The following is a 22,049-nucleotide window of genomic DNA, read 5'->3' as shown; positions in this document are numbered from 1 at the left end:
GTCCAGTCCAGATCTCTGGGAAATGGCATTGTTTACCTTTCCTCATTGAGAGAAACAACCCTACTCTGTTTTCTTTTAGCACCAACTTGCATTTCTCCACATGTTTATTAAACCCTTAAAATAAATGTAACATATTTTTAAGATAAGACTTCCCTTTGCTAAATCCAGGCTGCCTCTGCCCCATTAATTTATATCTATCCAGATGATCGGTAATTTTGCTCTTCAGAATAGCTTCTACTATTTTGCCTGTTATGAAAAGTCAAGCTCACTGACCTGTAGTTTTCTGGCTCACCTCTGGAGCACTCTTTCAAAAATGGGCATTATCAGGGGTGGGGGGGGGGGGGGTCATTAGCACTGTGCTCAGAGTCTCCATGTCTTCAGCTGTTGGCAGAGTAAAGAGGCCCTTCAGGGCCACTGGCATTTTTTCATGCAGCCGGTGGGCAAAGAAGGGGACCTGTGGGGCTGCTGGTGATTCCCTGCAGTTGATGGCTGAGGAGGAGGCTCTGTAGTGTAGGGCTGCCAATATTTCTTGGAGCTAGCTGCCGAGAGAGAGAGAGAGAGAGAGATTCTGCAGTGCCATCAGCATTTCATGAAGCTGGCGGCTGAGGAAGAAGCCCTGCAGAGTGCTGGCATTTTTCTGGAGCCAGTGGCCAAACAAGAGGCCCTGCAGGGCTGTCAGCATTTGCTATAGCCAGCAGCTGAGGAAGAGGGAGAAGCCCAGAATGTGTATGTGCGAGAGAGTACCTCATGTCTCTGTGTGGATGTGAGAGAGTGAGTTCTTGTATGAGTGAAAGACTGTGTGTGTATGAAAGTGATGTATGGTTCTTGCCCCACTAAACTAAACATGAGACTCAGATATTTTAGAAATTTAGTAAAATGTTTATTATAGGAAATACATGATTGCCAATCACAACGAGTGTTTTTGGGAAGGAGGAACACATAAGATCCCTCCTTGTCTATGTAACAGTCTTACAAGGCTTTTATACATTTTTTTTAAGTTACTTTTGCCAGGTATTCATCATTTCTAAATACGTGACTCTGGCCTGGCTTCCGAAAGCATATGTGTGCCTGTTTGTGTGTGAGGATGAGAGATTGCCTAGGTGAATTTTGAAGGGGTGTGTGTGTAAGAGAGAGGATAAAGTTTGTGTGCCCCTCTCCAATCTATGGAAATCTAAAGTTGCAGGTATGGAGAGTAAGGAATTTTTTTTTTTTTAATCCTTATTATTTTTAATTATTGGACGTGATGTTTCTATTCTGAAATTTTATTAGGTGTGTTTGGTAATTTTTTAAACATTTTTGTATGTGTTCTTAATTATTAGATCTATTCATCAGCTGATTTGACACTTTTATTGGTATGGTTGATGGTTTATATTTGATTAACGATGAATAGTGATGTTTCTTTTTTTCTATTGTTGCATTGCATACAGAGAGCCTGGTTTGTTGTGATCTTTTTGTTCTATATTTGGCGAGGGTCTGTCTGTGTTCTGTATGTGACTGAGGTGAGGTATTTTGCTAGTATGTAGTTCTGTGTAGAGTTCTATAGCAGCGTGACTTATTCTGTTTTCCTAATAGGAAGTGTATTGGTGTTTTAGGGCCTGGTGATATTTGCAGTGTTGCATTTTCATGGGTAGGTTTTTTTTACTGTTTGAGTCTGGCAGTTAGTGTGTTATGGTATGGCAGGGTTGCTATAGGTTCTGAGTACACTTTTTTTTTCCAGGGTAATGAATTATTACACAATGTTACTGAGGTGTGCTAATGTGTTGCTTCTACAGTGAAGTGACACCAGAGTTTGAATATTATTTTTCTATGGTGAATGATAAGGGGAAGTATCTTCATTCTGCTCTGCATCCTTTATTGAGGGAGCTTCTGTGAATGCAGGGTATTTTAGGACTTGAGTTCAGGGTTTATATTGGAATTCTGTCTAGGACTGTGCATCGATAAAAGTTTCATTTTGTTTTTCTCCCTTTTTCATTGTTTTGTTTGTTTGCATTTTTTATTTAATGTGCACTGTTTGGTTTAGTACACACTATTTGATTTGTTAATAGTGTGCCATAAGTCGAAATAGTGCACACTAAATGGAAAATTCGAAAACCTACAAAATTTTGTGAATTTTTATCATTTCAATTTAGAAAGGAAATGAAACAAAAAAGGTAATATCATTTGACATTGCCTATGTCATTGAAAATGAAAGCACATCCCTAATTCTGTCCTATCCTGTATAGATCCAGACTTCACTCCCAAGAGAAGAACTTGATTGATTGATGCTCTGGAATAATTTTAGTGGCAGTTTTAGTAGATGGTTGAAATTGGCCAGGGGCTTCTTTGTTGTATAGAAGGTCCTTCTGTCTAGAGATGCCACTGACATCCATGCAACAATGGAAGCTTCCAGGGTGCCTCCTGCTTTATGAGCAAGGGTGTCCTGTTTTTGTATGGAGAGAGGTAAGAGGCAGTTGTGGAGAGAGCCATGGGGCCCCCGCTGGGTGGTTTCCCCATCACAGGGCATATAGGATGATTCCCTGAAGACAGCTGCATGGGAGTAGAGAGCAGTTAAAATTTAATATTTAAAAATGTGATGTCCCCCCGGGGAGTCCAAAATGGCCGCCACCTAGAAGGACGCTCACAACTTCGCTCCACAAATTTTCTACATTTTGCCTTTCTTCTGATTTTCTTATATTGGTCTGCTATGCCCCACACTAAAAGAAAGGCGAAATTGAAGGTAATTTCTACCTCAACGCCGGTTTCTGACTGGAGACATTCACGAATCGAATCGTTGTTAGCTGGAGCCGTGAGACAACTGCTGGTGGGAGGAACCGTGGGAGTGTTTGATGCAGAGCAGACGACAAGCCCCCAGGTAGAGGAGTCATTCCTCAGTCCCGGTGCTCCAAATCTTCCGGAACCGCCGTCAGAGATCTTCAACAGGATTGGAGACGCCACGGCTGAATGGCTGGAGGGAAAGATGTCTTCATCATTAACAGCTACCCTGAGAAAGGAAGCTAGTAAAGCTTTCCTTTCGGAGAGCCCTATTTCTCTGGGTTCCAGGGGTATGGAGACTGAACTGTAACATCAAGATGGATCGAACGGAGAACCTGTGGCTACAGGTATAGAAGAATCAGAGGTATAAGTAATATGTAATCTACCCTTAGTTAAGCCTCCAGAAATAACCCTTGATGTAATATGGAAAACACTTGTCTCAATGGACAGTTCTATTAAAGTATTGACCACAATGTTGAAAGAAAATGTGTAAAGTACTAAGAATCTTGATTGCAAAATATTAACTATGGAAAAAAATGTGAAAGAAATAGAACAAAAACTAGAGAAAAATGAAGAAATTCAGAACAACTTAATTAAATCTGAGGCAATTACCTTTACTAGAATGGAGAGAATGGAAAATGAATCCAGAAGAATTAACTTGAGAGTATTGAATTTTCCAAAGATAAAAGCCATAGCCCCGAGAGATATGTTTAAATCTTACTTAAAGAATATATTAAAATTTCCTGAAGAAGGGCTACCGGCTATTTCAAAAATCTTTTACATACCGAGGCTTAAGGAAAGGAGGGAAGACGATCAACATCTGCAAGGGAGTCAAGGGGAATCTTTGAATGCTACCGCATTTCTTGATTTGACTTTGGAAACTATTATTGAGACAAGGGAAACTCTAGTAGTAACTTTTGTCTTTATTGCTGAGAGAGACGCTGTGTTAAGGCTGTACCTTAGAAATCAAGAGCAAAATTTCCATGGTCATAGAATATGGATTTATCCGGACGTTACTAAATTTACTCAGGATAAGTGAAGGAAATTTTTACAAATGAGACAGGAAGTTATTGCAAGGGGAGTAAAATTTGTTTTATGCTTTCCGTGTAAATGTTTAGTAATATATCAAGATTCTAGGTATATATTCTTTGATCCCATGCAATTACGTGTATATCTAGATTCACATTCCTGAAAAAAACATAGGTTTCAGTAAATAGAGATTTAATCATGGTTCTATTCTAGGCGATTGGTAAATTTATTGATTTGAGAGTAATTTTTCTTTTTGACTGCTCAATGTTTAATTGGACTCCCCTATTTCCTGTAATTAGACAGATATATTATGAATATAATTGAAAATTGCTTGTGTTCCCTTAACATGTGAATACTAAGATCTGTTTTCTGAGAATTTTGAAATTCTGTAAAGAAAGTTGAAATCTTAATAAAAATAAAATTATATAAAAAAAAATAAAAATGTGATGTCCAATTTGTACTTTTACAGGATTGTTCTGGGGAAGGGGGGAAGCAGTTGATCGTGATGAGTTAATTATCAAAATCTCAGGGAGAGGGAATAGGGGAGCTTATGGGCCTGTGCCCCAGATTTTTTTAGGTACCTAGCAACGTTCCTGGGTGTTACATTGGCCACCCTCCAATCCTCAGGTAACATAGCTGATTTGAATGAGACATTGGAGATTACTAGTAATAAGTCTTCAATTTCATTTTTCAGTTCTTTCAGAATTCTGGGGTGTATACCATCCAGAACCGATGATTTGTTCTTGAGTTTGTCAGTTTACTCTATTACATCTTCCCAGTTTACAGTAATTTGCTTCAGTTCCTCTGAATCGTAACCTACAAAGAATGTCTGGCATAGGTATCTCCCTGACACCCTCCTCAAAGACTAACACACAGAATTTATTTCGTTTTGCTGCTATGGCCTTGTCTCCCTTTTACCCTTCAGTCATCTAGCAGTTCATCTGACTTCCTCATAGGCTTCTTGCTTTGAATATACTTGGAAAACCATTTTATTTGGGGTTTTTGCCTCTCTAGCAAGCTTCTTTTCAAATCCTTTTTTTGGCCTGCCTTATTAATGCGTTACGTCTAACTTGCCAGTGCTTATACTCTCTTATTTTCTTCATTTGAATCCAGTTTTTGAAAGATGTCCTTTTGGCTTTAATAGCCTCTCTCATCTCACCATTTAACCATGCTGACAGTCATTTGGTCTTCTTTCTGTCTTTTTTTAAGGCAAGGAAACATGATGGGGGTAACGTTCTGGTGGGGTGGTTACTACCTTTAACCAATAAACCTGGATACTTTTGTTGAAACTCCAACATCTCTCTGCTTCAGTGGCAGGGGAAAAGGGGTATTGGATTCAGACAGCAACTAACGAGGGCCCTGACTTTTACAATCTAGGGAACTGATAAGCATGGGGGTAACCTGGACGGTGCAGCAGATACTACCATGGGAAGCTTGCTGGGCAGACTGGATGGACCATTGACCATTTTCTGCCATCATTTCTAGGTTTCTCTGTTTATGTATCTTGTCTGGGCTTCCAGGATAGTGTGTTTAAACAGCTTCCATGCATCATGCAAACTTTAACCTTTGCAACTGCTCCTTTTAGTTTGTCTTTTAATATATAATTTCTTCACTTTATCATAGTGTCCTTGTTTACAATTGATGCTGCTGCAGTAGTTTTCCTTAAGTGATTATGTTAAGTTTTGATTAGGCTCTGGTCACTATTGCCAATCTGCCTAATCAGTTACCTTTCACACCAGATCCTGCATCATGGCGAGGAATTCTCCCTTCACATCGGTTCCAGGACCAGCTCTTCCATGAAGCAGTCGTTTATAGCATCTTGAAACTTTACCTCCCAACTACCCCACCCCATCTTCCTACACATGTTTAAAAGTCCATCTGATGGTAAATGTGAAAGTGAGACTGATAAATATTGTGGCCCCTGGAAAATGTTGCTATGTAGGATCCAGACTTAATTTCTCCTACTCAGTCTGCTAACGTCCTTGGTCCTTTTCTTTCCCCTTTGAGTCTGTTGCATCATTGTATTCTCTAATGTGCTTTGGGCTTGGAAGAACTAACTTTTAAAATTCCTTAGTAGAATAGCGAGCCCAGCATTGGTCATACCTAGATGCTGGATTCTCCCTTCATGCCTTGCAAAAATGGTCTTTTAAGGGCATGTCTACAACATTGCACACAAGTTAGCCAGCAAATGTGCACATAAATTACAGAGAGAATTTATGCTCATGCCTGTCCCCCCTATGCATGTAAAATTGTGTGCATATAATTCTGCACGTGTTTAATTTTGCATCCTTATCAGTCACTCAGTTTTCAAAAGGGACATTTCTGTAGGTAAAGCACTACTTAACCAGCATGTCACTTTTGAAAATTACCCTCCCTATAGGTTTAAGGTTGAAATTATTTCATGAAACAGTATGGACAGTCCTAGAAATGAAGGCTATATGAATTTTCTCTTAAAACTGAAAGAAGCTGCTGTTCCTCCAGGCAGGAGGTATATTGGTGAGAAGCAGCATGCAGATGTTTAGAACTGAGTGAACTTCCTGCTTCCATCACCACTAAGTGGAAGCGTGTTCAACCTCCAAGTCTCTCCAAGTGATATAATAAAGTGTGGCATATTCTAAACATGGAACATCTTTTTTTTTATTGGACGAAGTTCAATCTGCCTTCCTTGACATTAATTTTGTCTCTGTTTGTTGAATTATGCTGAACAAAACTTCTTACTCAGACATAGTTTTGATAGTGTGTCATTTATTCATTTTGACCTTTTATGAATGATGTTTAATGTTGGTTGTGAGTTTTTGTTCTGCAATCCTGTTTTATGACAATAATGCCTATTCTTATAGTAGTTATACACACAAATTTTGAAAGATTTTCTTGCTAAGGGCAGGACTACAGGATGTTATAGGATTGGTGTATAGAAATATGATGGCTGAAAAGGACCATATGGCCTATCTAGTCTGCCCATCCACACCAACTATTCAGCTTTACAATTCATACCATGCTCTCAGAGGTCCTCTGTGTTTATCCCATGCTTTCTTTAAACCAAGGTGTCATTGAGAAAATAATGTGAATAGTCCTTATTATCCCAAGCCTGACTGGTGGCCCATGTGGAGCGAGAAGACTACTTCTGAGGAAAAATAAACACAAGGGCTAGGAAGGAGATATTTATTTATTTAAAAAATTTTCTATACCGTCGTTTAGTGATATACCATCACAACGGTTTACAAATAGGCACATAAATAAATTCGAGATGGATTGTACTTTAACTAGGGGGTGCCGCAGTTGTTCAGATACATGATTCAATATTATAAGCTATATGTAAAGTGTATTAAAAAAATACAGATAAGATAATAAGATATTTATATTTCTAGCATCTTGAATGTGAAACAGATCATATTGTACTCAAAACAAACATAGCTTTATGAACGCTTAGCACCACCTGTCGATTTATGGTTTTGTAATTTTAGTAAATAGTGTTCTTATGTAACTTGGGGAACAGCACTGAGTCTTGACATTGTCTTGTCTGTGCAGCTCTGTTTACAGAAACCCCCCATGATATGACAACAAGAGCTGGAGAGGATGTGGAAATGGCTTGCTCATATCGGGGCAGCAGCTCTCTCCCCTACTCACTTGAGATTCAGTGGTGGTACTTTCGCAACCACAAGGACTGGACAGACAAAGAGACATGGGCTTCAAACCAGGTATTGCTCCTTATTGATCTTATTTCTTCTTCATGTACCATATGTGAAAGAAGGTTGGTGCTCTCTGACTGTCTGGGTGGCTAAATTGTTGAATCTTTCTCTAAGTGCTTTCATCTTGGAGACCAGAAAATAAATGGTCATGGAGATTGAACTACCCTTGACATGAAACCTTAAGAGTAGGCTTGAGAAATGTTGGCATGGTAGGACAAAGTGAAGAGCACACTAAACATTTGTCATGGTGACCTATAACTTTCAAAAATGGTTAATTTCATAGCAGAAAACGATATATGAAGTGCTCTTAATGTCTATGAAGACCAATGTCTGCTGCTGAGAAATGATATAAATGTGAATTCAAAGAACAATAATACTTACATAAAAGGCATTGTATGCCAGGATGTCAATTGATGAAGAATGCTTATAAGTGAAAATGTTTTTCACTATTAAGTAAAAATATATTTTGGTGAATTTTTGTCACTGTTAATATGAAATTCTTTTATATATTACATTTAATTATGGGCCCCCAAACTTTAGTCCTGGGGGAATTCTGCGCTACTGCAGAGCGCAGAATTGCCATTTTCTGCGCAGAATTGCCATTTTATACGCAGAAAATAGCAGAGGAGACCCTGGCATGCCGCGATCGTGCTCCGTTCACGGCAAAGGTGAAAGCCCGAGCATGCCATTCGCGGCAAAAAGGGAAGGGCCCCTGTGTGCCACGAACAGCGCTCCCGGGCCTTCATCTTCACCGTGAACAGAGCGCTTCCCACGGCACACGCGAGACACACTCCGTTCGCAGAATGCTGGTGTGAGAGTGTTTGTGTGGGGGAGGGGATAGGGGGTGTGGGGGAGGGGAGAGTGTGAGAGAGAGCATGGTTGGTAAGAGGAGGGTGGGGGGGATGCTTGAGTGTGGGTTTCAGAGAGAGGCAGCCTATATGAGGGGCAGTCATTTTCACTCAAACATGCTTGGAAGTTGGATGACAATACTGTTTATTATCTAATTCAGTGGTTCTCAACAGGTTGTCGGGACACACTAGTGTGTTGCAAAGTCCCGAGAGGTGTATTGCAGAGCCAGCAGAAGACTGTTTCCTCATCAGTCTGGGCAGGAGTTGGCTGACTTCTCTTTTATTGGGTATGACAGGAAGCGGCTCTTGCTTCCTTCTCTTCCTGATCAGTGGGAGGTTGTTCCTTCCTCCTTCACCCAGATCAGAGCGGGATATCACCAACTCCTGTTCATATGAGGCCTGGCAGGACACCAACTTTATCTTCCTCTGCCTGGCCTGGCAAAGAGGCTGCTGATGCTCTCTTCACCCCATGAGGCCTGGATGGGAAAGCAGGAGCATAAGGGAGAAAGGTGCGTGCTCTATAGATCCGCTGCTGCTGCTGCCTCCTCCTCATCTTCCTCTCCTCCTCAGTGCTTCTTGCCCTCATCTACTGCTGATTAAAGAGGGAGGGAGTCTCTGGATTGGACTGAGTGTTTTTTGCTGGCTGGGAGCCAGGAGTAAGGGGAAATGTACTGGGCAGGAAGGTGTGGGAAGATAGGAAGTCAGGGGTTGGGGAAAGGAGGTTGGGGCTTCTGGGTAGGGAGAGGCGGAGAAGGGGAGGATTGGGGCTGGTGGGCAGAGAAGAGAGATGGATATGGAAAGGTTGAGATGTGGGGTGGTTGGGTTGGGGGAGAGGGGGATGCTGAACAGGAAGGGGGTAGGAAAGAGGTGGTCAGAGGTATTCTGGTAAGGAGAGAGGGAAGGGCAGAAAGGGAGCATGGGGAAGAGAATATGGGGTGGGGGGTGTTAGGAATGTTGGACAGGGGTAGGAGCATGTGAAGGGATGACTGAGTAGTTGGGAGAAGTGAGGGGATATCGGAGCATGGAGAGGAGTGACTGAGTACAAGGGCCATACTGTGTCAGTTTTGAGAATATGCATTTCTTCTCTATTTGCTTAGTGGAGGAGGAAATATATTTTTGTTTCTAGTCTCCAATTTTGCACTGCATGTGGAAGGTAGTCTTGGGGTTTCCATTCCAGGTTTTGTTGCCACATTTGTAATTTGTGGTCTTTTATTCTATATTTGGAGTGAAGGCAGGTCTGTCTATGTTCTGTGTGCATGTGACTGAGGTGAGGTACTTTACTAGAGGTTTGTATCAGCCTTATGTGTTGTATTTTTTTCTGCTGCCTTTTCATGGGTAGGGCTAGTGCTGTTTCATTTCTTGGAGTTAGTGCTGCTGAGGTATGGCAGGTTTGATAGACATGAACAGAGCGGGGCTTGTTTGTGTTATTTTACAATGCACCTGGTAATAGAAGGCGTTTGCAATGCTATTATTGAGATGACATCAGAATCAGAATATCTTTTTTTGTATGGCGAGTTGTACAATGTCTTAGTTCTGCTCTGCACCCATTGTTAGGAAGCGGGGGGACTCCTGAGGCTGCAGAGCATGTGCTTATATTAAGGCCCATGATGGTCCTGTGTTCGGTGGGTCACGCATGTGAGCTTCATCGCTCAGGTGTGTCCTGATAGAAAAAAGGCTGAGAACCACTGCTCTAATTTACAGTCCTTCTGATGTCCTTGTGAATGTTTGCCTTTACCTGTTCATCATAGCATGGAATCATGGTACAGTATGTCAGTCTTATTTCTCAATTTTGTCTGCTGAAGACTTTTAAGGTAGAAGTATTAGAGGAAAAAAGTATTTAGCTAATTCAGCTGAAAACTGAAAACAAGCAGAATCACTAGGTTTATCTAATCTTTTAATGCAATTTCTATTTCATTTTAAAGAAGATGCTAAAGATCTTACTAGGCAAAGATTTTAGCCACCTTCCCCATCAATATGAAATGTAAATTTGTGGGGGATGGGAAAGGGCGGGTGGAGGAGAAGTGTGAGGCACTGCTGTGTTGATCTTTTTTGTTTAAATTCCATGCAAGACTAATATCTATAAATCAGGAAAAAATTATCTTTCTATATATGAAAGGCTTGTGTTGGTTGTTAGTCAGTCTGTCTGTCTGTCATAGTGTGACACTCTGGCCCCTAGATAGCATGTGGATATTGGAACTTCCTTAGAGTGACTGCAACCTCTACGTTAAAATGTGGAATTTTCTAGTTTTCGGCATCAAGTGGAGTGCGTGGAAGAGTGTGCCAGTGTATGAATGGCAATGTGACTCTGCCCAGTAGGGGAAGGTATCGGAGAGGTACACGATCAGCTGCTAGTTATTGAGGAAGGAGCCTCAGGGTGGGGGGCTTGAGTCAAGGAGAAAGGAACAGGTGCTAAGGGATTTCAGAGAGGAGAGGGAAGCTGAAAGGAGAACTGGGGTTTCCATACAGGAGTTGAGAGTTAGAAGCCAAGGCCAGAAAGGATTGGAGTAAAGTGAGAAGCTGTGTTAGAGAGTGGTCCCTGCAAGAAGTTCCACTTTCTGCTTGCTGATCCAGATTCCCCGAGCTTGCCAGACACAGACGCACACCATTGCTTCTATTTGCTCCCCTATGAAACCAATGGTGATCTCCTCTCAGCCAGCTTTCCAAAAGCTCAGGTCCCCCATGTCCTCTGCTCAGCCCTCATAGTTGCTCCCTGCCACCACAGAGCAAGCCAAGGGTTGTTTTTTTTTTTTATAATTTTTTATTTTTGCATAATTCCATTAATACATTTATCAAGTATAATGTTTAAAGAGAAAAACAGGACTATATATCATTATTTAGAGGTTAGCCATATCTTTCCAATATAGTGTTATCCAATATTCCTGAATACAAAAGAATAGCTGAAAGGAGATCCAAACATAAACCAGAGCAATTATTTAAAAAAAAAAATAAAAATTTTGACCATATACAATGAGAGGTAGCAGAATTAATATTTTAAACCAACTATTCGGAAACTGTTGCTCCTTGTACAACTCCTTGATTATGTCGGGCTTCCAAGAATTTCTCTAATTGCTCTGGATCAAAATAAAGATATTTTATGCCATCTACACGCATTACACACTTGCATGGAAACCTGACTGTTGTTTGTATCCCGAAAGTTCTAGCTTGATTTGCCAAAGCCAAAAATCTTTTTCGTCTTATTTGTGTTTCCTTGGAGACATCGGGATAGATCCATAATTTCTGAGCCAGGTAGAGAGAGGTTTGATTACGCAAATACAATTTTAACAAATTATCTCTATCCAAAGATAGTTTAAGTTTAACCAACAAAGTACCTCCTTCTTTCAACCTGAGCACTATAGGAAGTCTCAATTAAATCAGTTACATTTAATGACTCTCCTTCCACTGGCTGGTTTTCTGTTTCTCCTTCATTTTTCCAGGATAAAAAGTAAGCAGATGTTATTGATGGTAAAGCTTCAGTAGTTATTTGTCACACGTCCTGGAAATAATTCTTCAGTTGCTCTTTTGGAGAGACTAAATTTTCCAGGTTTTCAACTTTCTTGCTTAGAGTTTCTCCTTGTATAACTGAAAGTTGTACCTTTTTAATTTGGTTTATTTCTGTATCGAGTTTCTCCAATGTTGAGTTATAACAGGATTAACATTAAAAAAAACGCTGTTTGCAGTTCTCTTATAAATGTAGTTAAATTTGCCACATTATTTTGTAATGCAACTATTGCTTGCCACAATACATCCATTGTAACAATCTTTGGTTTCTCAAGCACTGAATGAGATAGTAATGTTACCGGCTGAATTAAAGTTGAACCTTGAAAGTCCTGAGTCCTCCGGAGCTGTGCAGGCTTCCTCTCAGCAGTGGCCATTTCTTCCCCGGTACGAATTTGACTTTCCTCGAATATACCTTCCACCGAGGGCGAGGAAAACATCGGTCCTCAAGTTATTCTTGGCACTGCAGCTTCTCCAACTGCTACCTTCTCGATCGGGCTCACCTCTAGCAGCGACATCTGTTGCTGGGGTCGACCTGGGTCAGTAATTCCTGCGGTGCACGGTGATAAGGGGATAGTTGGAGCCCCGGGACTGAGTGAGACTTCTCCCATGAGCATTGGTGCCTGCTCCGGGGTCAAAGTTTCTGCTTGCGGATAGAAACAAGCTATCGTGGTTTGAATAAGCGAGGGTCTCGAGGGAGTTGAGGCATCCTCTCTGACTCTGCCTTTGCGTTTCGTGTGAGGCATCGTAATCCACAGTGCCTCACAAGATGAGGTAAAATTCTTTACAAAAATCACGAGTCGGGAGCTCTTTCCGCTGCTCCTCTCAACAACAGCGCCATCTTGGATCCTCCTCACCAAGCCAAGGTTTTTAAGAGCAGAACTGATGGCCAATCACTCCTGCCCTGCTGGCTGTAACTTGCAAGATTGTGGTATCTCATCCTGGCTCCCTTGATTCCCAGTGCTTGCTCTGTGCATGCACTTGAGAGGAATAGCACATGCTAATTGCAAATAACACAGGGTAAGTGCAAATAGCATGCTTTATTTGCAATTAGTGTGCACTAATCCTCCCAAGCATGTGGGTAGCGTGCCCATGGGAAATAAATACCACTGGTGCAAACCATAACTGTCGTATATTTATCTTTAAGATTATATTATTGCCAATGCATTCCTGCAGTTAAGCTGAGGCCCTGGCTGTGCTAGGGCCTTAAAGGCTTTTACCTATGGGGGCAAAATGTGGGAGAGGCCTTGACTATGTACTTTCCCCATTCCTGCCATTGAACTCCAGCTGGCTGTCGTTTTGGGCTCAGTTCCCTGTGCAGATGCTATTTCCAGACCTGGCCGTGTTTTTACAGACCCGATGTCAGCAGCAAGAACTGTTACCTGTGCTTCTCTTCTGTGAGGGCCCAGAAGGCTTTTACACACTGAGGGAGTTTGACTGCTGACTTTTCCTGTTTCTGCTGGTGAGCTCTGCCCAGTGCTGATGCTATTTCCAGACCTGGCAGTATGATGTCAGGCAGTATGATTGTGCCAGAGACTGACCTGACTCTGGTGGCAGGGTGCCACTGAAGAAGTGCACTAAGTGGCCTGCATGTGAAGCCCATATGGCTCATCCAGTCTGCCCATCCACATCTGCCTGCTTAGCTTTCCAATCTCTTCCTCTTCCTCAGAGATTCTCTGGGCGTGTCCCATGCTTTCCTGAGTTCCACGCCTCCTACATAAAGAAATTTCCTTAGATTGCTCCTAATTTTAGACCCTTTCATTCTCCTCCCGTGACCCCTTTTTCTAAAGCCGCCTTCCCTTGAAAGATACCTTCCTCCTAAGCATGTAATCCTTGCAAGCATTTAAATGTCTATCATATCTCTCCTTTATGTATTCATGTTGAGATTTTCAAGTCTATCTCCATGTACTTTAAGATGAAAGCCATTGCTCATTTTGTTAGCTGCCCATTCAGTTTATATCATTTTAAAGATGTGGGCTCCAAAATCATACACAAATGAGGTCTCACCAGAAGCAATATCGCCTCCTTTTCCCTGCTGGCTATTCCTCTTCCTATGTACCCAAGCATCCTTCTGGCTTTTGCCGTTGCCTTATCTACCTGTTTGGCCACCTTAAGATCATCAGATATGATAATCCCTAGATCCTGCTTTTGTTCAGTACACAGAATTTCACCCCCTCTATGGTATCACTCCCTTCGGATTTTACAATCCAATTACTTCATCTTGCATTATCTTACATTAAATCTTAGCTACCAGACTCTAGTCTAAACCATTCTTCAAGTTTCACTACATCCTTCATGTTTCCATATCTTGCAGGGTGTCTACCTTGTTGCATATTTTGGTATCCTCTACAAAAAGGCAAACCTTATCTGAAAGCCCTTCCGCAATATTGCTTAAGAATACCGAAGACTGATCCCTGTGGCATACCACTGATATCTCCCACTATCCTTTTTGGGGGGGGGGGGGGTTTCACACTCAACCAGTTTCTAACTCAGTCAGTCACTTTAGGGCCAATACTTGCAGTGCTCAATTTGTTTAAAGTCGCCTATGCAGAGCTGTCTTAAAGCCCTTGCTGAAATCCAAGTGCACTACATCTAGTGCTGTCCTTTGATCTAATGCTCTGGTCGCCCAAAGAAATAGGTTTTGTCAGAAGAATCATATCAGTCTCTGGCACAATCATACTGCCTCACATCCTGTAATCCACTGGATGCCAGAAACTGCGGAATCCTCTGCTTTAACAGAGATGTCATTAATTTGTTAACCAGCGAGTTCAGATTAAGTGGCCTGTAATTCCTAACCTCCTCTTTACTACTACTTCTGTCAGGTCAATCCAGTAAAGTGCGGCCGCGTTTACCCCGCTCTTAACCCGCTTTCTACTCACTTTCCGGCCGCGTTAGCCCTTCCTGCGATCCCCAATCCCCTTTAACCTACTCTTACCGCATCCTTAAATCCCCGGGTAACCCCTTCCGCACGCGGCATGTATATTACATGTAAACGATCAAATTAGCTATTCCCTACCATCCAGTAACGCGCGCCTCGACTATCGCTTTTTTAACCTGCCGTTTTGCCGCGCATTTAACCTGCTAACTTACCGCCTACTCTTACCCCTGCGTTAGAGGCAGGGGTAAGGGTAGGCGGCAAACTTTCCCCCAGCCCCCAGCCCCCGCTCACCTGCCCTGGCTGCGTCCATGGGTGCTGGTCTCCGGGGCAGCCCCAGTCCTCTCCCCTCCTCCCGAAGCAATGAAAGCGGAAAAAATCGAAAAAGCGAAAAAAAAAGTTGCAAGAGAGAGAGGGGAGAGAGGACGGGCAATCCTACGCTCGGGATTGCCAGTCCCCTCTCCCCTCCTCCCGAAGCAAGGCGCGAAAAGCAGCCTTGCTCCGGGAGGAGGGGAGAGAGGGCTGGCAGTGTAAAGCGACGAAGCGACTTACTCTTCTTGCAGCCCCCCTCCGGAGACGGAGGAGGGGAGAGGGGACTGGCAATCCCGAGCGTAGGATTGCCCATCCTCTATCCCCTCTCTCTTGCTACTTTTGTTTTTCGCTTTTTTTTTTTTTTCAATTTTTTCCGCTTTTGTTGCTTGCCTCGGGAGGAGGGGAGAGAGGGCTGACAATCCCGAGCGTCGGAGAACTGCCCACTTCCTGGTACCTGTCATTTCAAATGTCATTTGAAATGACAGATACCAGCGTGTCCATGAAGAGTTAGGCCCGCGCACCCAGGTTACTGTATAGGCGCTCTATACAGTAAAATGGGTTGCGCGGGCCTAACTCTTCACGGACGCTTCTTAGACGCAGCTTGCATTTGCAAGCTATTTACATACAGGATCGAGCGGTAGGTGAGCTGCACTGTGCTTGCGGCAACCGCGGGTGCGCCCGGCACTAACGCAGCTCTTCCTACCGCTCGTTACTGGAAGAGACTTTTGGAATCATTCCAGATTCTAAAGAAGCACAGAGCTGCCAGAACTTCTCTAATGTGCTTGGAGGGATCCCGCCCGGTCCCATTGCTTTATCTGCTTTTAGTTTTGCTAGCTCCTCGCGAACACAGTCTCCTGGAAATTGTCTGAGCTCTACCTCAGACAATTGGTTTCTGTTGTAGCAGGTTTCCCTCTGCCAGCCTTTCCTCATGAACAGAAATATTTCTTAAGCAAATCTGCTTTCTCTTCATCAGGCTCGACAAAATTGATCCCCTTCACCTCTGAGTCGTGCAAAAGTGAGTTTGCAAACCCTCCTGTCACTGATCTCTAACTGTATGTATCTTTCACGTTTTTGACGCAATTTTCTATAGCGTAACCCGGTTCTTTCCAGTTGGGGGGGGGGGGGGAGGACTAAATTCTCCAAGGCTTTAAAGGATGTGAGTGCCCCAAAAGACTCTGGAGGTTCACATTGAGTGTCCAGAAATAAATCTTTAATGTTAGTGTTCTTGAATAGTAAAATGGCACGGTTAGCATCAGTTCTAGGCTTAAAGATGAAATTTACAGTTCTCCTATTTATCTGTGAATGTGCCTCTTCATACTGGGTAGGGAAGCTTTCACCCTCCATGGATTAGACAACAAACAAGGTTTCCAGTTGGGCACCGTATCCTTGGTTGGGATGGAAAAGCTCTTTCAAAATTACTGTTAGCAAACTAGATTCGTCTCTGCACAGTCTCTCCAAAGTCTCTCTTTCCTAGAATGAAGGCTCCAGTTGGGTGTCCTCAGAATATAATTTTAGGTCTTACTCACAGTTCTCCTCTTCATTGGTCTCCATGGGATTTTTCTTAGGGAAAAGTCCATTAGCAGGGAACACAGCAGCTCTCTACAGATGCTCCCTTTTCAGGCAGGAAGGATGGCAATAAACTTTCTCCTGGGAACTCAGAAAAAATCATCACAAAATGACAAAAAAGTAGAAGTTCTCTGCAACAAGTCACCATTTGGAATCTTCCCTAACTGGTGGATACCCCAAATTCCTCCAGCCAAGGGGACCAGGGCTCTCTCAGAAGGAATTCTCAAAATGGCAAAAACATCCAAAAATCTCAATCATAATATGGAACCACCACCAAGGCACTGATTTTTTTTTCCTCCTCTCCCCCCCCCCCCAGTAGAGTATTGGCCCAGGCTGTGAAACCCAGAACCCAAGTAGGGGAACAACTCAAGAAAAACACCCCTATAACTCCTAACCAAAATGCCAGCCTTAGTAATATTGCAGCCTGCTTTTATACAGAGCAGGGGGCTGGCCATTCCAGCAACCTCCAGTGGAGGCGCTGTTCTGAATGGTCACATTTCCCATCCTAGCTCACAGGATTCAAGCGCCATATTGTGATGATCCCAAAGAGTCCTCACAATAGCAAACAAATAGTCTCAAATTCTGCTTACCCACCAGCAGATGATGCAGCTTCTGTTCTCAGCACTTTTTTTATAGGATTTTTTCTGCTTGTATATGAGATCTGTTGCTGAGGGTTTTAAGTGTGTTGGGTTTGGGTTTTTTTTGTCTATTTTTGTGTTTGCCAGGCCAACTTCAGCACAATTTTATCATTGTGATTAGTGCTAGCAACTGATATAACCCCTCTGTGAACACCTGGTGTAATCAGCCTTCAGATAAGGGCTATAATCCTCTTTCTCTGATAGAAATTCCACAGAATGCTTCACTGAGGAATTGTGTTCCATCCCCTAAAGATGTGTTTAATTAATGCCAGATCTCATAAGTCTAAGGTCAACTGGTGATAGGCAGACTATAAAGATTTTAAATAAATACATTTACGATCATCAGGGAAGGCTTTGATTCCCTCCGTATTACGGAAACTAGGGCTTTAGCAGAGGGTGTCGCAATGTTTGTACAGCTTGTGCCCTCCCGGCTTCCATGTTTTCAACAAACTGGTAGTAGGAAGCAAGGTGAGGGTTTCATGAATGTTTTCAGCTGACTAGGCTTGCATCCTTCTCCTGTTGTGCAGCCACTGGAGGTCGAGTGTCTGTACCCTTTAAATTGCTTTTTTTGACATTTTTTTTCTGTTCTTGTCCCCCTCCCCCTTCAAATCAGGTTAGTACTTTAGTTTATTGGAGGGTCCTACTGATGATTTACAGTATCCCTGCACTCTTATTGGTGATTATTATATTCATGTTGAGTCGGTGCTACTGACTCTACTTATGATTTTTTTTGTAGGTCCTAGAATCGAGTTTTTCACAGGCTGTAAATGTTTCCATGAGATCTGATATTTTTTTCTGATCTGACATATAGTAAAATTTCTTGATAACATAATGGCAACTTCTTCAGGTACTGGAAGTATTTCCCTATCCCCAGAGGGCTTACAATCGAAGTTTGTATCTGAGGCAATGGAGGATAAAGTGACTTCAAGGTCACAAGGAGTGACAGTAGGACTTGAATCCTGGTTCACTGGGCTACTCCTCCACTCTCTTTCCTGGTTTGACCATGATTTATTATCATTTTATGTATAGGGAGGAGTGCTCTTAACGAAGGACAATCCTTGCATATTTAGAACGTCATGTTCACGATATAAGCTGAACTCGACTAGTTTCTATGAGGCATTTGAGGTCTTTCGTCTGACATCAGGAGGCACTACAGATCTTTTGAAAAATGGAATGTATGCTTAAGGGGTGCAATATAGAAACATAGAAATGATGGCAGAAGAAGACCAAAAGGCCCATCCAGTCTGCCCAGCAAGCTTTCCCACTTGTTGTTTTTTTTCCTCATACTTATCTGTTACTCTTGGCCCTTAGTAACCTTTTGGTTCTATTTCCCTTCCACCCCTGCCTTAATGTAGAGAGCAATGCTGCATCTAAGTGAAGAATCTAGCTTATTTGGTTAGGGGTAGTAACTGCCGCAATAAGCAAGCTACTTCCATGCTTATTTGTTTATCCAGCCTGTGCAATTCAGCCCTTGTTGGTTGTCTGAATATAAATCCACTTTTCTTCATTCCCCCCCTGCCGTTGAAGCAGTGAAGTGCACTGCATATGTATTTCAAATGAAGTATTAGGCTTAATTGATTCGGGGTAGTAACTGCTATAACAAGCAAGCTACACCCATGCTTATTTGTTTACCCAGACTATGTAATTCAGTCCTTGTTGGTTGCTGTCTGAATATAAATAATCTTTTCTTCATTCCCCCTGCTGTTGAAGCAGAGAGCTACGCTGGATGTGCATTGAAAGTGAAGTATCAGGCTTATTTGGTTTGGGGTAGTAACTGCCATATCAAGCAAGCTACTCCCCACTTTTTTGTGAATGCAAACCCTTTTTTCCACATTTCCTCTTGCCGTTGAAGCATAGAGCAATGTTGGAGTCGCATTAACCGTGTGTATGTTTATTGAATAAGGGTATTATCTCCAGGTAGTAGCCATCATTTCCGCTAGCAACCCCCATACCTCTTCTCTTCATTCACATCCTCTAGACTTTATGGATCCACAGTGTTAGAACCAAAACAGCCTCCTGACGTTTGCATGAGCTAGGGAACTTTAAACCCAGAGAGTAGGCAATTGGAGAGGCAAAGTAAATTGGAAGAAGATAAACCTTTGTTGGTCCTATTTGCAGTTATGTAACTCCACAATTTCAGCAGGAAAAAAAAGAACCATATTGTAATATCTATTACGAATGCTGATAATTTTTTATGGGAGTTATTTAAGATGGTAAATTCATTTATTGATGGCCACTGGGGTCTAGCTGAGAATGTGCTCTCCATTAAGCAATGTAATGGCTTTACCTTACATTTTGTTAAAAAACAAATCATGGCTATTCATTTCTCTTTAGACTGTGATTCAGTTTCTGAAATTGTGAATGACAGTGAGTTGCTCCCTCATCCTATTTTAATCTTTAAGTTGGTGAAGGTTGAGGATGTGGCAAAATGGTTGTCACACGTGAATGCAATGACTTGTCTGACCCCTGCCCATCTTGATTGGTTAGGAATGGTAGAATGGACCTAGCTGCACAGGTTGAGTTGGTCAATAATACATCTTGGACTAAAGGAAGTTATCCAGATGACTTGAAGTAAACAATGTACTCTCTTCTAAAAATCCTCTTTACTCTTCATTGGTTGAGAATTATTACCTAGTTTCTAATATTCCTTTCTTGGGGAAAAAATTGATGATTGCAGAGCAGTTATAAGAATATATTGATATGCATCATTGATATGATATGGTACAATTTGGTTATACCAGGTTTTTCCACAGAAACTGTTTTAGTTGCCCTGTTAAATGATTGCTGCTGTCAACTGGACCACAAAATTCAGTCTTATTGGTCCTATCAGATTTATCAGTGGTTTTTGAGAGCAGAATATACTGTAACATCTATCAAACTTGGGAATTGCAGAGTCAGTACTAAATTGGTTACCTTAGCTTCATGGTAGGACTCAGTATCTAGTATCAAGTGAAGCCAGCTGCTGGGCTTGGCTTCTTCTATGTTGTATCCAGTAGGGCTCTATAGATTAGCTTCTATGTTTAATTTGTATCTGGGCCTCTTTAGGAAATGTGAGTAGGGATACTGGGCTCTCCTATCATTTCTAAACTGATGTTAGCTTTCTACTCCACTTGATTCTAATGAGGAGGTGGCTGCCTCGTCTAGATTGAACAAATTGTAGATCAACAATAGTAAGGCTAAGGTCTTATGGATTAGTTAAAAACAAAACAAAAACCCTAAATGTACTATTCACCCCATCTTGCAGGGGGGTCACTGTCCTAGGTTTGTAGCCTGAGAGTGTTGCTGAATTCAACCCCCTCAATAACATCTCAAATATCATTATTGGTTGTGAAGCCTGTTTTTATCAGCTGTTAGATTTGTCTTTATTTGTAAGTTTATTACATGCTTTTATTCTAAATTGCCCTGAATACTGCAATTCACTTTTGTCTGGTTTACTGCGATGTTTTATCAAGCAATTGCAGTTAGTGCAGAATACGGCTGCACGAATGTTGGCTGGTGTAAAGTATTGTGATCATGTTACCCCGTTCCTGTGTAAGCTGCATTGGCTACCTATAGCTTACATGATAAATTTAAAATAATTATCTTGGTATTAAAAACTCTGAAGAGCATAGGCCTAGTTTGGCTATCCTCTTGACTCTCTAGCTACATCTCTTCTCAAGCATTTCACTCTGTAGGAGAGGCTTTTTTGTCCTTCTCTTCTTTGGTTGACATGATGTTATCTGGTAGTAAGTAGAAAGCCTTCTCTAGAATTGCTCCTAATTTATGAATGAAATGCCTTGGGAAGTTCAGTTTTTAAACCATGAAATGTTTTTGTAAACAACTCAAGGTATGGTTATTTTCACAAGTTTTTACTTTAATATGGTGGGTTTAATTTTTATGCTAATTTTTAAATTTACTTGTCAATTTTGTTTTGTGTTTTATGTATTAAATTATGTATATGCAGTTGTGATCCATGCAGAACAAACTGGATTAGTAGAATACAAAATGTACAAATAAAATAAATAGATCTGTTACTTTAGGATTAGAGCGATCTATTGAGTATGATTTGCTTTAGGTTGGATATTGATATTTCCCATTGTTATGTACTTGTATTGTTTTGTTTATTTGATTTTTAGTTTATTATTGTTCTTATTTGATTTATGATACTATTGAGGTCTATATTCAGTAGGCCAGTGAGTGGCAAAGTTTTATTCTGGTAACATTATTTGGATATTAGACAGCTTTAGCTGAATACTCAGCAGAATGTATCTATTTGTCTAGAATTACCTGTGTAACTTTGACGTTAGCTGGTTTACTGAATATTTTGAAAACAAATCCCCTACCTTGCCCCAAATTGTGTTTTAAAGAAAAAAGGTTGGGAACTGACCAGTCCTGAAAAGAATGCAACGAATACCTAAGTGCTGGTACCTGTCCACTGTCCTGGTGCTTATTTACCCTGCAGGAGGAGGTACAAGCTCCTCCTCCTCCTCCTCCCTCTGGGGCACAGGGATAATTTTGGAGGGATGGGTGGGGGTGGTACCACACTTAAGAAGCAGAAGGGGTGACCACCTTTATGTTTTAAACTTAGACAGGGGGTGGAGGGGCTTGGGCCATGGAAGCCACCAGCTGCTGCTGCTGTTCCTGCTACTATTTATGAGACTAATGTTCAGTAAGCTGGCGAGTGGACAAGTTACCTGGCTACAGTTAGCCAGGTAACTTGTCCCAGAATTCACTGGGCTAAATGTTCTGATTTTGTCTGCTGTGCAGCCTCATCATACCCTGATTCTGATTACTGTGCCACCTCCCCACCTGCAGAGGCCTTCGGTGAGCCCTGTTCAGCAGAGCCGTAGCCAAGCCATGTGGCACC

General features: G+C 41.9%; 1 protein-coding gene across 1 annotated transcript in view; it reads left to right on the top strand.

Annotated features, from left to right (window-relative positions):
- The window catches only part of VSTM2L (V-set and transmembrane domain containing 2 like), a 97,283-nt gene that overhangs the window by 55,215 nt on the left and 20,019 nt on the right, over positions 1 to 22,049 (top strand). Inside the window, exon 2 of the mRNA XM_029614127.1 lies at positions 7,309 to 7,478. Within this exon, the coding sequence (XP_029469987.1) occupies positions 7,309 to 7,478 (170 nt within the window). The remainder of the gene's footprint in view (positions 1 to 7,308; positions 7,479 to 22,049) is intronic.

The sequence above is a fragment of the Rhinatrema bivittatum genome, chromosome 8 (genome assembly GCF_901001135.1).
Source record: "Rhinatrema bivittatum chromosome 8, aRhiBiv1.1, whole genome shotgun sequence".
Taxonomy (NCBI): Eukaryota; Metazoa; Chordata; class Amphibia; order Gymnophiona; family Rhinatrematidae; genus Rhinatrema; species Rhinatrema bivittatum.
Note: the sequence above shows the minus strand (reverse complement) of the source record. Positions and strands in the feature narration are given on the sequence as shown.